We start from the raw sequence: 17,105 nt of genomic DNA, 5'->3' as shown, positions 1-17,105 counted from the left end.
ACATACCACCACAGACCAATGCAGGCACTAAGACCGCACTCAATGAGCTGTATACCGCCATAAGAAAACAGCAAAACGCTCATCCAGAGGCAGTGCTCCTAGTGGCCGGTGACTTTAATGTAGGGAAACTTAAATCTGTTTGACCTCATTTCTATCAGCATGTTAAATGTGTAACCAGAGGGGGAAAAAAAAGTCTAGACCACCTTTGCTCCACACACAGAGACACGTACAACTCTCCCTCACCCTCCATTTGGTAAATCTGACCATAATTCTATCCTCCTGATTCCCGCTTACAAGCAAAAATTAAAGCAGGAAGCACCAGTGACTCGGTCAATTAAAAAAACAGATCAAATGAAGCAGATGGTAAGCTACAGGACTGTTTGCTAGCACAGACTGGAATATGTTCCGGGATTCTTCCGATGGCATTGATGGCTTCATCAATAAGTGCATCGATGACGTCGTCCCCAAAGTGACTGTACGTACATAATCTCAATGCGGAAACATCCGCACTGAGCTAAAGGGTAGAGCTGCCGCTTTCAAGAATTGGGACTCTAACTCAGAAGCTTACAAGAAATCCCGCTATTCCCCATCAAACAGGCAAAGCGTCAATACAGGACTAAGATCGAATCATACTACACCGGCTCCAACACTCGTCGGATGAGGCAGGGCTTGCAAACTATTACTGTACTACAAAGGGAAGCACAGCCGAGAGCTGCCCAGTGACACGAGCCGACCAGACGAGCTAAATGACTTCTATGCTAACTTCGAGGCAAGTAACACAGAAACATGCAAGAGAACACCAGCTGTTCCAGATGACTGCGTGATCACGCTCTCCGCAGCCGATGTGAGTAAGACCTTTAAGCGGGTCAACATTCACAGGGCCGCAGGGCCAGACGGATTACCAGGACATGTACTCCGAGCATGCGCTGACAAACTGGCAAGTATCTTCAATGACATTTTCAACCTCTCCCTATCTGAATCTGTAATACCAACATCTTTCAAGCAGACCACCATAGTCCCTGTGCCCAAGAACACTAAGGTAACCTGCCTTACTTCCGACCCGTAGCACTCACATTATCCCAAAAACCCTATACCCACTCCAATTTGCATACCGCCAAAACAGATTCACAGATGATGCAATCTATATTGCACTCCACACTGTCCTTTCACACCTGAAGAAAATGAACACCTATGTGAAAACAATATTCATTGACTACAACTCAGCGTTCAATGCCATAATGCCCTCAAAGCTCAACACTAAGCTAGGACCATGAGACTAAACACCTCCCTCTGCAACTGACGGGCCGCCCCCAGGTGGTAAGGGTAGGTGACAACACATCCACAACGCTGATCCCCCCTCAGGGGTGTGTGCTCAGTCCCCTCCTGTACTCCCCGTTCACTCATGACTGCACAGCCAGGCACGACTCAAACACCATCATTAAGTTTGCCGATGACACAACAGTGGTGTTCCTGATCACCAACAACGACAAGACAGCCTACAGGGAGGTTGTCAAAGACATGGCCGTGTGGTGTTAGGACAACAACCTCTCCCTCAATGTGATCAAGACTAAGGAGATGATTGAAAGCTTCAAGTTTCTTGGTGTCCAAATCACCAACAAACTAACATGGTCCAAGCCCACCAAGACAGTCGTGAAGAGGGCACAACAAAACCTATTCCCCCTCAGGAGACTGAAAAGATTTGACATGGGTCCTCAGATTCTCAAAAGGTTCTACATCTGTTCCATCGAGAGCATCCTGACTGGTTACATCACTGCCTGGTATGGCAACTGCTTGGCCTCCGTCCGCAAGGCACTACAGAGGGTAGTGTGTACGACTCAGTACATCACTGATGCCAAGCTTCCTGCCATACAGGACCTCTATACCAGGCGGTGTCAGAGGAAGGCCCAAAAATGTGTCAAAGACTCCAGCCACCCTAGTCATAGACTGTTCTCTCTGCTACCGCATGGCAAGCGGTACTTTAATAACTCTACCCACGTGTAAATATTACCTAAATTATCTCGACTAACCGGTGACCCCCGCACATTGACTCTGTACCGGTACCCCCTGTATATTGCCTCGGTATTGTTATTTTACTGCTGCTCATTAATCACTTGTTACTTTATTTCTTATGTTTTTAGGTATTTTTCTTAAAACGGCATTGTTTGTTAAAGGGCTTGTAAGTAAGCATAAGTAAGCTCTACACCTGTTGTATTCGGCTCATGTGACAAATAGAATTTGATTTGATTTTTGATTTGTTATTGGAAGAAATGTCATCTTGATTAATCAAAGTCGGTCCGAGATTTGAGCTTCGACGATTGATACTGTAGTTGTTATTCCGCCGACAAAGACAGGTCCGAAAAGGAAAGCAATGGAAAGAGGGATTGCACTCAATCTAATGGAATGGAATGAGGGAGATACCTCGGTTATCAAAATGCAGACAGCAATTCCGTCAAACATATTCAATTCCATCAATCTCGGAAGTCATCCAAGTGCTCAGATTTTCCAGTATGGGTTTTTGCTTGGTTTTCAATATTTCAGAATACTTCATTGTCCTCTATTTCCCTTACAGTGCACAGAAATGTGTGTTTTGCTCTTTAACCCAACCCCCCGTCACACGCACGCACACAGACACATACGATAGATACATTTTAGTAGCTTAAAAGAAAAGAACTGGACAAAAAAAGTGATTATACTTTAGAGTAAACAAAATACTTGAGATTGTGGCCAAAGAAGATTGGTCAATGTGGAAAGCTACCCTAAGAGCTTAGTCGTTTATCACTGCTTTCATGCACTAAGTGGAGTAATATGATAACATTTTTCTGTATGTTTTATCTCTGTGGAAATGTTGCTCTTTTATTGCCATGTTTTGCTCCAAAACAGACATATCACATCAAGTTGTTCATTTACATTTTAGTAATTTAGCACACGCTCTTATCCAGACCGACTAGGGTTAAGCGCCTTGCTCAAGAGCACATTGACAGATTTTTCCCCTAGTCGGCTAGGGGATTCGAACCAATGACCTTTCGGTTACTGGCCCAACACTCTTAACTGCCACCCTATGTTCACCTCATGTAGTATATACAGAATAAGACATGTTTCTATTTGCAGAAAAAATGATTTATTCTATTGCAACTACTATTAAGATCTGTCTCCTATGCATCTGGTGTACTCACAGCACACTGTGACTTCCAAATAGAATACAAGTTATTTTTCCACTATGTGTTTCCATTAGCTACCATGAGCCACACAGGCAATACAAAAGAGGCGCCCCCTCCTCACCCCAATTATACTGTATATGTCACCGCACGGTAAGATGGAGTGATGGAGCGGGAACGGAGCAATGGAGGGCTTGCGTTCCCCCTGGCCCTGTGCAGTGGTGACAGGAGGTATCGTCCCAACAGATGAGCTCCAACTGGGGCTAGAGAAATGTCACCTCCAAGGTGACTGATCTGGGCCCGTACACAATAAGAACAGCCTTGTCCCTCTCAACCACCGTGTCATTCTAGTGACTGGTTCAGGGGTTCACCAATGTGTCACTTGGGGTTAGTTATAAAATGTGTGCCTGTGTGTATGCGCAGTAGGTTGGTTGGTATTTTCATCTTTCAGGCTCTGCATGACCTGGGCTTTAGAGAACTCTGAATAGTGACCTAGCTCTAGTCCATAACCAATTGTAAAGGGCTGATCACCCTTACTCATGCTCTCTGGTGACAACACATGCACACACACTTCATGACATCACAGTGTTGCCGAGGAGTTCCGTGTTGTTAGGCCAAGCTCTCATTCCAGGAAAATGATCTAATGTCACACATGTAATGTCTATTGACATTTTTCTATCACTGGAGGTAGGTGGGAAGTTCTGTACAGTCTCACGTCAGAATTAGACGTCCATCCATGTTTCTCAAATGTCAAATTTCTAAGATGTACCAAAGGTTTGGGATAGGCTTAAAACCAAAATATAAAAAACTACTTTCTATCGCTGGATTCGAACTTGGAATCAGAGGCAGATGCTTACACCCACCCCTGTCCACAACACCCTAGCAAAACCGAAACATACTTGAAGGTAACACTGTTGCCCCTAGTGGCCGTTTCCACGTCATCTCCCGATGTCCTCAGACCTGGATAGACGTCCAATACTGACTTGTATCACGGGTAACCTGGCTGCTGTACCAACCAGCCTCTCTGCCTCCTGGGCTCTGCATGGCGATTAGTGTGGACTACTGGAGCTGTTTCCAAGGCAACCAGCTGCTGCAGAAATGATCATACGTTATTAGATGGTTTTGACGGAGGCAGACAAACTACCGTACTTGATAGGACTAAAGGGAAGACAAGAAAAAAAGAAAAGAAAAGAAAAAAGGAGAAGCAGAAACTCCACGGTGATGCAAACAAATTATAACATCTGAGATGCTACATTTCAGTTGAACACAGACAAAGGCACATTACAACCCACATTACAACCCACATTCAAAGACACACACACACACACACAACGTGATAAAACTGGGGTCCAGAGTCTTTAAACCAGAATTGTGTCTCAGGTTCGTATCCATAGGCAAATTGCTTCTAAAGGAGACAGATCATTAAATTAACGTACTCTAGGGCCCCAGACATCTTCAATATCAGGAGTTTGAGCTACTCCCCTCAGGTTGACAATACTTGGCACCAGGGCATAAAATAATAGAGCCAAACAATTGTTTATCCCAGAGGCAATAAGGCTTCTAAATGACAAACACGAGTAGGTCCAGCAGGCAGGCCTTTAGTTAATACTGTCCAATGTTTCCCAACTCCAATCCTCGAGTACCCCCAACAGCACAAATGTTTGTGCTGTTGTGGGTGGACAAACACACCTGATTCAACTCATCGAGGGCTTGATGATTAGTTGGCAAGTGTGCTTGTCCAAGACTACAAAAAGTGTGTACCGTTGGGGTACTCAAGGACTGGAGTTGAGAAACACTGCTGTAGTCGATAGTGTACAAATGTGTATTGTGTTCAGAATAATTAGGATTCCCACATGAACTGCACTTTGTCTACCCTCACTGGTTGTATTTATTGTTTGTAATAATTGTTTATTGTCTTTTGTCTACGCTTGATATGCATGTGTTTAATGTATGCACAGAGCCGCACACAAAATGTCCCCATGTTGATAATAAATTCATTATCTTATCGTATTCTGCTCTTATCTTATCTCTAGCTATAACCTATGCAAGAGGGTGCAACCTTGTTCCACTGCATCCAAACTTTAGAAGAAACAATTCAATCTGACAAAGAAATAGCAAAAACAGGGGACGTTCCAGTATGTTCCATCTGGGGGAATTTCTGACAACATGGTTACACAATGTCAAAAAAAGCACAGGAGAGAAACCGTTCTAAAATGAGCTCCTTGCAGAAAGTGAACTCTGAGTAGCAACTCCTTAGGACAAGGGAGGCGTGACGGCCATGGTACTAATCCCACACAGCCAGCCAAACCGTGTTCTCACTGTCTGACCCCTACCTCCAAAGAGCTTGTCTTCACAATGCCACTCATGCCCATTCCAGATTCACAGTCACAAATCATCACATTTAGTGGTACAATTAGGCCACTACAACAATCGAATCACACAAAGTGGTATGAGAGGGGGAAAAGAGTCCAGAGAGCTTCAGGTTTTATTAGCCGTATGTACGGGATAAGCATGGTATACGGTGTACCTAGTCCAATGAAATGCTTCCATTTCAACACTTCCATTTTTACCTTTATTTAACTAGTCAAGTCAGTTAAGAAAAAAATCTTATTTACAATGACGGCCTAGGAACAGTGGGTTGACTGCCTGGTTCAGAAGCAGAACAACAGATTCTTACCTTGTCAGCTTGGGGTTTTGTTCAAGCAACCTTTTGGTTGGTGGCCCAACACACTAACCACTAAGCTACCTGCCCCCCAAACGCAAGAACAATAAGAAATAGTACAAAATAAGAATACGAACAGAAAGCAAATGGCTAACTACCTAACTGCATAGCATGTTTGGTGATGAATACATATCTCCACTACATTTGCAATATATTTGTATCTAGCTGATCAAATCTCAGTCAGCTACAAGAATATGATTTCTAGAACTTTGAACAAATCCCTATATCACATACAAGCAATCTTAGGTCACAAACCGTACTTGCAAATGTATTTTGACAGTGTAGCGACCCATTTATGGGGACGAAGCAAACAACTGAGGGAATCTCTGATAAGATAGCAGAAATGTCAACTACTCATTCATTAAATCCCACTTATGGGTTTTAATGAGAGTTTCAGGGGGCGTGAGTTTGTCTAATGTTGATGGACGGGGACTGTAAGTGACAGTCCTGTCGTTGTTCCAGATGACGAGAGGTTGACAATGTCAGGTGTCGATCTCATTCTCACCGCTGCCACAGTGGAGCCTCCACAAAATCAAGTAATTTCCACAAACTGGAAATCGACTCCAAAAGACGGGCACATGCACAGAGCGCCATGGACCCTCAAGATCTAAGAAGAACACTGTCACTCACTGTGCCATTGGTGGCTAAATGCCATTACTAGGGTCAATATCCTCACCACTTTGGGAGGGCTGAACCGACACTGATTCCAGAAACACAATACAATTCAAGTAATAGTTTCCTGGCAAAGCATTCCCATCTCTTTTAGGCAATTTAACCTCTACAGGATCGGTGTCCCTCCACCGGAGGGATCGTTGTCCCTCCACTCCACTGCACTGTCCAATTTACAGTAGCTATTACAGTGAAAAAAACATAATGAAAATGTTTGAGGAGAGTGCATAACAACAACAAAAACTTTTATCACGGCAACTGGTTTGATACATTCACCTCTGAAGGTAAATATTGTACTTACATTCAGTAATCTTGCTCTGATTTGTCATCCTGAGGGTCCCAGAGATAAAATGTAGCATAGTTCTGTTTGATAAAATCTATTTTTATATTCAAATATAGGAACAGGGCTCTAAAGGTTGAACCCCTGCTGTTTCTCTTGCATTTCAAAGATGATGGAACAAAAAAATAAATTGAAAAAAAGCATGTTTTTTTGTTTGTATTATCTTTTACCAGATCTAATGTGTTATATTCTATTCATTTCACAGTTCCACAAACTTCAAAGTATTTCCTTTCAAATGGTATCAAGAATATGGATATCCTTGCTTCACGTCCTGAGCTCCAGGCAGTTAGATTTGGGTTTTATGTCATTTTAGGCAAACATTGAAAAAAAGAGGAATGTGGTCGATACCTGTATTGTTCAGACCCTTTTGCTTTTTACACATTTTGTTACGTTACAGCCTTATTCTAAAATGGATTTAAAATTATCCTCAGCAATCTACACACAATACCCCATAATGACAAAGTGAAAACAGGTTTTTAGACATTTTTGCAAAAACAGAAATACCTTATTTATATAAGTATTCAGACCCTTTGCTATGAGACTCGAAATTGAGCTCAGGTGCATCCTGTTTCCATTAATCCTCCTTGAGATGTTTCTACCAATTGATTGGAATCCACCTGTGGTAAATTCAATTGATTGGACATGATTTGGAAAGGCACACACCGGTCTATATAAAAAGGTCCCACAGTTGACAGTGAACCAAATCATGTGCTCGAAGGAATTGTCTGTAGAACTCCGATCTGGGGAAAGGTACCAAAACATTTCTGTAGCATTGAAAGTTCCCAAGAACACAGTGGCCTCCATCATTCTTAAATGGAAGAAGTTTCGAACCACAAAGACTCTTCCTAGAGCTGGCCGCCCGGCCAAACTGAGCAGTCGGGGGAGAAGGGCCTTGGTCAGGGAGGAGACAAAGAACCCAATGGTCACTAACAGAGCTCTAGAGTACCTCTGTGGAGATGGGAGAACCTTCCAGAAGGACAACCATCTCTGCAGCACTCCACATATCAGGCCTTTATTGTAGAGCGGCCAGACGGAAGCCACTCCTCTGTAAAAGGCACATGACAGCCCGCTTGGAGTTTGCCAAAAGGCACCTAAAGGACTGTCAGACCATGAGAAGCAAGATTCTCTGGTCTGATGAAACCAAGATTTAACACTTCATCCTGAATGCCAAGCGTCATGTCTGGACGAAACCTGGCACCATCCCTACAGTGAAGTATGGTGGTGGCAGCATCATGCTGTGGGGATGTTTTTCAGCGGCAGGGACTGGGAGACTAGTCAGGATCGAGACAAAGATGAACAGAGTAAAGTACACAGAGATCCTTGATGAAAACCTGCTCCAGAGTGTTTAGGACCTCAGACTGGGGCAAAGATTCACCTTCCAACAGGACAACGACCCTAAGCACACAGCCACGACAACGCAGGAGTGGCTTCGGGACAAGTCTCTGAATGTCCTTGAGTGGCCCAGCCAGAGCCAGACTTGAAACCGATCGAACATCTCGGGAGAGACCTGAAAATAGCTGTACAGCGACGCTCTCCATCCAACCTGACAGAGCTTGAGAGGCTCTGCAGAGAAGAATGGGAGAAACTCCCAAAATACAGGTGTGCCAAGCTTGTAGTGTAATACCTAAGAAGACTTGATGCTGTAATCAAGGCTATAATGTAACAAAAAGTGGAAAAAGTCAAGGGGTCTGAATACTTTCCGAATGCACTGTATGCATGATTGTGTGGCTGTGTGTGCATGCTGCTGCTATTTAAGTGCAAGACTCATAGGGTTCTCACCTGAAATCCGTAGTTTTCATCGAATTCCTGAAAACTGCAACATTCTGACTCTGTCTACACTATATCTGGATGATCAACTCAGTCTGGTTACCACACATCATTACCAGCACACTATATATACACATCAATGTATGGTGGCACAGTGACTCACACTCTCTCCGGTAAGTGGAAAACATCACTTCTCTCTGGGAACTGTTTCTTCTGGGTTGTTTGATTCTATCAAGGTGAACAACAAGTTGTATTTGTGATGAGTAATGTAATGGCAGTACTCTATCAACAACACCCCCACCACTACCCCCCCCCCCCCCCTTCTCAAGAAGGACAGCGGAGAGCAAGGTGCTATTAGGGGAAGTGGATAGAACCCTCACTGTCAGAGTAGTGCCCCACACACATACACCCTCTCTCTTTCCACAATGTTAAAGCAGATCAATTATTTTTAATCTTAATACACTGGGAACTGTAAACGGTGAAATATTTTATGAGTAGACTGGAGACCAAAACAATACCCTGTGCACTTGCACAGGCTCCCACTCTAATTACACACAAAATCACTGGCTATTTGACTGACTATTGATAGCTTGGCAATGTTTTGTCTCCATTGTCTTTCAGGACATGAAATTCTGATTGACAAGGCCAACAAAACCCTTGGAGATATCCATGTTTTTTATTCAAACGCAATATCAACCCCAAGCTATTCCATGTCTTCAAATAGCAATAGTTGAGGGAATGTTGGCACAGTTTGATAATAAATACTGATGATCAGTATTTCCCTAATCAGTAATGTAATTTTAGGATTACCCAAATCTTGTATGGCTTACTTTTAGATGACTTTCCACTTAAGAGGCATTAGAAGACATAACGGATCCATCAAACACATTTGGTGTGTCATCAGAGCATCTCACAGATTACTGCACCTGTACATAGCCCATCTATAATTTAGCCCAAACAACTACCTCTCCCCCTACTGTATTTATTTATTTATTTTGCTCCTTTGCACCCCATTATTATCTTTACTTTGCACATTCTTCCACTGCAAATCTACCATTCCAGTGTATAATTTTTTTTAATGTATTTAAAAATATATATATATATATATATATATTTAACTTGCTATATTGTGTTTACTTCGCCACCATGGCTTTTTTGCCTTTACCTCCCTTATCTCACCTCATTTGCTCACATTGTATATAGACTTATTTTTCTACTGTATTATTGACTGTATGTTTGTTTTAGCTGGTGGCGTAATGGATTACAGTTACAGACTACATGTAATCAGTTACTCTCCAACTCTGTGATGATAGTGGGGAACACCATGGAGAGTGTATTTGTCTCCCAGCCACTGCTGGGAGACAAATACAATTTCTCCATCATTTCATTGTTGTGCTTCATTGACTTGTGTAATCCAAAAAGTCAGAAGAAGTCATGTTTCCAAAACAATTTTGTCTCAGTAATTTCCCCTGCATTGTTTGGGAACCATAGGGAACACTTTTAGTAAACTGTTTTATTTTAAAATGAGCTTGGAAAGCGCTCCCCAAGAGCCTGACAAAGTCCTGGAAATAATGACAAGGAATTAAATAGGACTGTCAATTAATAACTTGTTTACTTTCACAACCACCATTAGTGGCAATATTCTGCAGTTGTGTGCATCAGTAGACAAAGAGGTGCAAATAGAATAAAAATAAATACTGAATCACACGCTGGGGCTCATTCACACACACGCACAAACAGGAGCACCAGACGCCCACACGCACGCACACGCGCACACACACACACACACACACACACACACACACACACACACACACACACACACACAACACACACACACACACACACACACACACGCACGCACACATATATACCCTTGTTCATTCTAAATACAAATTCAGCTTGCATCTGCCTCTTAATGGCATGAAGGATCCTCTCTTAGTGTGTATAGAAATCAAAACAAGTGCAGTAGCACATCATTACAGGTGCACGGGGGACTTGAGCATGTCATAATGATTGAGCTTTACTACATGCCCTTGTCAATCATCTTCAAGGTAATTTCTAATGGACAAGTGATTTAGCATTTTGTCTTGCTGTACTTTGTCAAACTATCAACCACCTATAATTCCATCACAACATTTGATGTCCTTTCACAAATGTCCTTTTACAAAATGACTTGGACAAACTCCAGTCCACTGAACAAAAGGTGACATTTCACTGAAAGGCCATTACAGCAGTTGACTTCAAAAAACAGAAACGACTAAATCCTTCTCACATTGTAGATGAGGCAATCGTGTAGTTAGGGTAGCCTGTATGTTTGCACACTGCTGCTTGTACACTGAATAGTGTACTGTATTAACACTTTTTGCAGCTCTGTGTGGCTCAGTCGGTAGAGCATGGCACTGTTTACAGCATGGTTTGTTGGTTCGATTCCCTCTGGGGCCACCCATACAAAAAAATATATGCATGCATTACTGTAAGTCGCTTTGGATAAACCTGTTGAATAAATAGCATGTATTATATTACTTGTTCTAAGCATATATTAGCACTTATAATAAAGCCTTAAATGTTCAACGTACCTCTGGGAGAAGATGTCCCTGTATGGACTGCCGTGCTGCAGGGCGATGCCGTATCCCCGGTCTGGTGCCTTGTTCCCCACAGTGTAGAAGGAGCAGTCCTCATCGTTGATGCCCACATACTCCAGCACTGCCACATCCCACACAAAGGCAAAATGGCCGTACTTCACCTGAGAGAAAAGTAGAAACATAGAAATATAATTACTGAGTGTATCCATGAGGGTACAGTCAAATTGCTGTGGTCTGATGGGCTACGCCCTTTACTGTAATTCTATTTCTAGAGGTAGAAACAGATATGGAAACGCATACACATAACACAATACAAGCTATTATTTGACACTCCAGTCGAGAGATGGTAACATGATTGAACATGAACACTAACCATGACAATTTTGTTGCTTGCATTGTGGAGTAGGGTAAAATGTCGCACCTCGACACTGAACTTTGCTCAGTTTTGTATTTTACCCAGTAATAGTCAATGTCATGATTGCACATGGTTCCTGACAATTGAGCAGAATAAATGATAAACAAAAAGACATACGTGATTAGCCTACCCTGCAATTGGAATATAATATGTTATTTTCATTTGAATATGTAGCGAGTGCACGTTCTAGCTTTACATTCATCACCACTATGTCATTCCTTTTTTCTTTAGTTTGCTTAGATGGGAGTGTGTGCTTGCAGAGTGGAAGTCAAGGTTAATATGGTCAGAGGTAACCAAATCATCACCTATTTTACTGCAGCTCTACAGCTCATTTTAATGGGACACATACCATCCACACCAACTCACTTTTCAAAGAAAAATACCAAGGTGTGAGGACATTCACATTTGGCCCTCTTTTGAGACATGGCCGCTTCCTTTTTGATTCTGTGAATCTTTTGTGGATCCATTGTTATTAGCCCTGTAAGAGACGCACCAGGGCTGCCTGCCTGGCCCTCTACATGCGTTTGGACTCTGACGTCTCATTAACTGTAATGGTACTTTATGACATTTTCAGTCACCTCACCCCAGTCTGCGTCTGGACAGGGTTCAGGATGATTGCCCTCTGCAGCATGACTCTTGTCTGAATAAGAAATCCTCTTATTTTGTGATTTGGTTCAAACAGCACTATGGATGGGTGTCCTGAAGGGCAACCTATTCCTTCAATATATAGGGAATAGGGGCCCATTTGTAACGCATCCTCTTCCTTCTCCTGGATCGCTTTTGTAGTGTATTCGGAAAGTATTCAGACCCCTTGACTTTTTCCACATTTTGTTAAGTTACAGCCTTATTCTAAAAGGGATGAAAATGTTTTTTTCCCCTCATCAATGTACACACAATACCCCATAATTTAATATAATACCCCCATAATACCCGGAAGCAAAAACAGGTTTTTAGAAATTTTTGCAAATGTATAAAAAATAAAAATTGAAATACCACATTTACATAAGCATTCAGACCTTTTTACTCAAATCAAATCAAATTGTAGTTGTCACATGCGCCGAATACCGAGAAATGCTTACTTACAAGCCCTTAACCAACAATGCAGTTAAGAAAATATGTCAATGTGTGGGGGCACAGGTTAGTCGAGGTAATTTGTACATGTAGGTAGGGGTAAAGTAATTATGCATAGATAATAAACAGCTGGGGGGGAGTGTCAATGCAAATAGTCTGGGTGATTAATTGTTAAGGAGTGTTATGGCTTGGGGGTAGAAGCTGTTAAGCAGCCTTTTGGACCTAGACTTGGCACTCCGGTACCTTTTGCCATTCGGTAGCAGAGAGAACAGTCTATTACTTGGATGACTGGCGTGTTTTTTGGGGCTTTCCTCTGACGCCGCCTAATATAATATAGGTCCTGGATGGCAGGAAACTTGGCCCCATTGATGAACTGGGCTGTACACACTACCATCTGTGGCGCTTTACGGTCGGATGCCGAGCAGTTGCCATACCAGGCGGTGATGCAACCGGTCAGGAAGCTCTCGATGGTGCGGCTGTATAACTTTTTGAGGATCTGGGTTCCTTTGCCAAACCGCCGTGCTTTGTTGAAGCACATGTTGGCAGCGATTACAGCCTCAAGTCTTCTTGGGTATGAAGCTACAAGCTTGACACATCTGTATTTGGGGAGTTTCTCCAAATTTCCTCAATGATCTCGCTGTGCTTCCCTCCGTTCATCTTTCACTCGATTCTGACTAGTCTCCCAGTCCCTGCCGCTGAAAAACATCTCCACAGCATGATGCTGCCACCACCATGCTTCATCGTAGAAATGGTGCCAGGTTTCCTCCAGACTTGACGCTTGGCATTCAGGCCAAAGAGTTCAATCTTGGTTTCATCAGACCAGAGAATGTTGTTTCTCATGGTCTGAGAGTCCTTTAGGTGCCTTTAGGCAAACTCCAAGAGGCTGTCATGTGCCTTTTACAGAAGAGTGGCTTCCATCTGGCCACTCTACCATAAAGGCCTGATTGGTGGAGTGCTGCATAGATGGTTGTCCTTCTGGATGGTTGTCCAATCTCCACAGAGGAAGGAGCACTGTCAAAGAGACCATTGGGTTCTTGGTCACCTCCCTGACCAAGGTCCTTCTTCCCCGATTGCTCAGTTTGGCCAGGCAGCTAGCTCTAGGGAGGCCACTGTGTTGCTGGGGACTTTCAATGCTGCAGAAATGTTTTGGTACCTTTCCCCAGATCTGTGCCTCGACACCATCTTGGCTCGGAGCTCTACGGACAATTCCTTTGACCTCATGGCTTGGTTTTTGTCTGACATGCACTGTCAACTGTGGGACCTCATATAGACAGGTATATGCCTTTCCAAATCATGTCCAATCAATTGAATTTACCACAGGTAGACTCCAATCAATTTGTAGAAACATCTCAAGGAGGATCAATGGAAACAGAATGCACCTCAGCTCAATTTTGTGTCTCATAGCAAAGGGTCTGAATACTTATGTAAAGAAGGTATTTCTTTTTTATTTTTAATAAAAACATTTTTCCCCCCTGCTTTTTCATTATGGGGTATTGTGTGTAGATTGATGCTCATTTAAAAAAAATCAATTTTAGAGTAAGGCTGTAATGTAACAAAATGTGGGAAAAGTCATGGGTCTGAATACTTTCCGAATGCACTGTATATCACAGGGTCTTACAGTTTTGCTTCCAGAAAAATATTTTTGGCTATATCAATTCTACAGGCTTGTAAGTTGGAATCACATCAGGGCCCAGTTTTTCAAAGGTTATCTAACTGGATTTTGACTATTGGGTAGGATTAAATATAAATAGAATGAATAGAACAGACTGATCATTGACTTGAATGGGGACTCCTATTCAATTTATTTTGATTTCTATGCATTTCATTCCTTTTATGAACAATTAATGCACTTGAAAATGTGTGTATTGCCATTTTTATCTCTAATAATGCCCAACATCTATTGCACAAACGAAGGGAAGAAAGTGTTGTGATTCCTAATCCATTTCAGAGGAGAACAGGAAAAAGGGGGGAAAACGTAGGGTTGCAAAATCCCAGGTTTTTTGTAACTCTACATGCAGGTACCACAAAGTCTTCACCTTATTGTTGTGATTCCAATAAAAAAAATATACTATTAATAGACTAGTAGAAACATTGAAAAAAAAGAGGGAACATGAGGAGTGCAGCCTGCCTGGAGGAGCCATGGCAATCAGAAGGGCCCAGTGACTCTAATTGTGCCAAGATAATTATTAAAAGCCGTTTTCGTCAAACACGGGGCGTCTGGTGAATCCTAATCACAGCATTGTTTATTCCCGGAAACATGACTAAATAACCCACTAGATTCATAATCACAAAATGAAAGCCGTCCATCTGTTCCCCTCTCCGCCTCCCTCCCTCTATGCTCAGAGAAAAACACTGGTGTAGCTTAATGTTGTTTACGTGACACATGCTTGTTGTTATTTTGTTATTGGTTGTAGAGCGTTTTTTTTTTTTTGCGTCATTTAAAAGGAGGTGATGGCCACTCAACTGATTTGTAACTACTGCAACATGAGTGTACAGAACGTTTAATGCTAACGTTTTATGAATCCCCTTGGTTTTGCGACTTTCAAGGAGGAAGTTGCCGCCACTATTTCAATTTCCTATCCTAGACATGAAATGCATGTTTAGGTTCCACCTCCAACGAATGATAAAGGCTATTTATATATATTCAAGGATTGGGAATGGGACCTATCACGTAGAGTTAACATCAACAAATAGGGCACTGATAGTTGTCAGTGTAGCTAGCAGGCATGTTAATTACCTAGCTAGATAGCTAGCTAAGGTTATCTTGCTAACTAAAGATATCTGTTTTTGCTGGTTTTCTTTTACACCGTATTCAAAAGATTAGTCAGCTGGATTTGTCATAAGCATTGATTTAGGGAAAACTTTGCCACAGATGGAAACCACTGGCCTATCTTTGATGTGGCAATCTATTGTTATCTCTGACATAGAAATAGTTAGAACGAATAAGAAGGTAATATGGATAACTATTGAAAGATAGCTGATATGTGTTTTTCGACATTGTAATGGACATGGTGCAACCTTTGTAGGTTGCTGGCTTCCAAGCCAGCCCATGCTCATGGTTCTCACAGGAGAAGTGAAAAGATAGGCTACAATGACTTTTCTAGTGATCATGCATGCCACAAATGACACGTAACTAACTATAAGTTCCTTACATTTTCTTTTGCGGGTGCCTTTTCATTATCTGGATAGATACTTGTGGTTGCCAGCTAACGTTACCCCAATCAAAGCAGTGGTGTGTGAAGTGAAGCAAAACTTAAGTGGCCAAAACCATTCATCTTGGGGCAACGGGGGGAGATATATATATATATATATATATTTGAATACAGACTAGCTCAAAAATATGTGAAAATTGACAAATGATCCAATGAATTATGATAATTTTCAGGTAAAAAGTGGACACAAGGCTGTTTGGCTCATCTCAGTCACAAAGAGGAAGAACTTTGCAGCGGTTTCTGATGAATAAACAATGCCATGCTGGTGGGTGGTGACATTCAAATAAAACCTAGCCCTGAAACGAAACGTAGGCTGAAAATATATGTCATACCATAGGAAAAGACACCGCATTCACACGGATTTGCACGAAGTAGGCAGTTCGGATTTGTCTTTTCAAGCCCACATATAATCATACTTTGACTAAAGTGATGACTGTTGTGCAACATCATGGGTAAGCTTTGGCCATCATCTTTCAGCTTGAAAAAGTGGATTTCTACTGGTGTGGGAATTTAAACACAAGATACTGTAGCCAACACTGATACATAGATAAAAAGTAAATACAGAACATTAAAAGCACAATAAACTAAATAAAATTCAAGTTTGGAGTTATTAAATAATGTAAATCACAATCAACTCCAACACATAAGCAATCAAATTTTCTAAAGGTTGAACTCTCCCTTTCGGGAACATACTATACTGCTTTAGATTGCTAACTGTGTGTTTACCATACAGTAAATTATTTTGAGATCTGTTAATAATCTTTTTTTTCAACATTTTGCTCATTTATAAGAACTACCATGTTGCCAACTACCAGAGACATTGGGAGAACAGGCTGGAGCTATAGCAGGCCTATGCATCCCAAATGGAACCCCATTCCCAATATGGCACATTATTTTTAACCAGGGCCCAAAAGGCTCCGGTTAAAAGCATTTCATTATATAAGGAACAGGGTTCCATTTCTGACACAGACTTCTCTGTGGCTTGTTCAGCTCATGTTCTGTAGCAGACATCAAAAGACTGAAATGCTTAACGACATGTTCACCAAGGGGAGGAGATTCAACGACTAACCACACACAAACAGGGGCACTTAATCTTGCTTCCTTACACTTTTTTTTTATTTTTGTATTTTATTTGATCAGGATCCCCATTAGCCGACGCCAATGGTGAC

At 42.0% G+C, this 17,105-nt stretch overlaps 1 protein-coding gene across 3 annotated transcripts in view; it reads right to left on the bottom strand.

Annotated features, from left to right (window-relative positions):
- Positions 1 to 17,105, bottom strand: part of grid2 (glutamate receptor, ionotropic, delta 2) — a 559,781-nt gene that overhangs the window by 16,425 nt on the left and 526,251 nt on the right. For all 3 annotated transcript variants that reach the window (XR_002475295.3, XM_021620869.3, XM_021620870.3), the window contains exon 14: positions 11,233 to 11,399. Coding sequence is in view for 2 of the 3 variants with exons in the window: in XM_021620869.3 (XP_021476544.2) it covers positions 11,233 to 11,399 (167 nt within the window). In the remaining variant the exon portion in view is untranslated. The remainder of the gene's footprint in view (positions 1 to 11,232; positions 11,400 to 17,105) is intronic.

This window comes from Oncorhynchus mykiss, chromosome 11 (genome assembly GCF_057628025.1).
Source record: "Oncorhynchus mykiss isolate SJ-2025 chromosome 11, ASM5762802v1, whole genome shotgun sequence".
Taxonomy (NCBI): Eukaryota; Metazoa; Chordata; class Actinopteri; order Salmoniformes; family Salmonidae; genus Oncorhynchus; species Oncorhynchus mykiss.
Note: the sequence above shows the minus strand (reverse complement) of the source record. Positions and strands in the feature narration are given on the sequence as shown.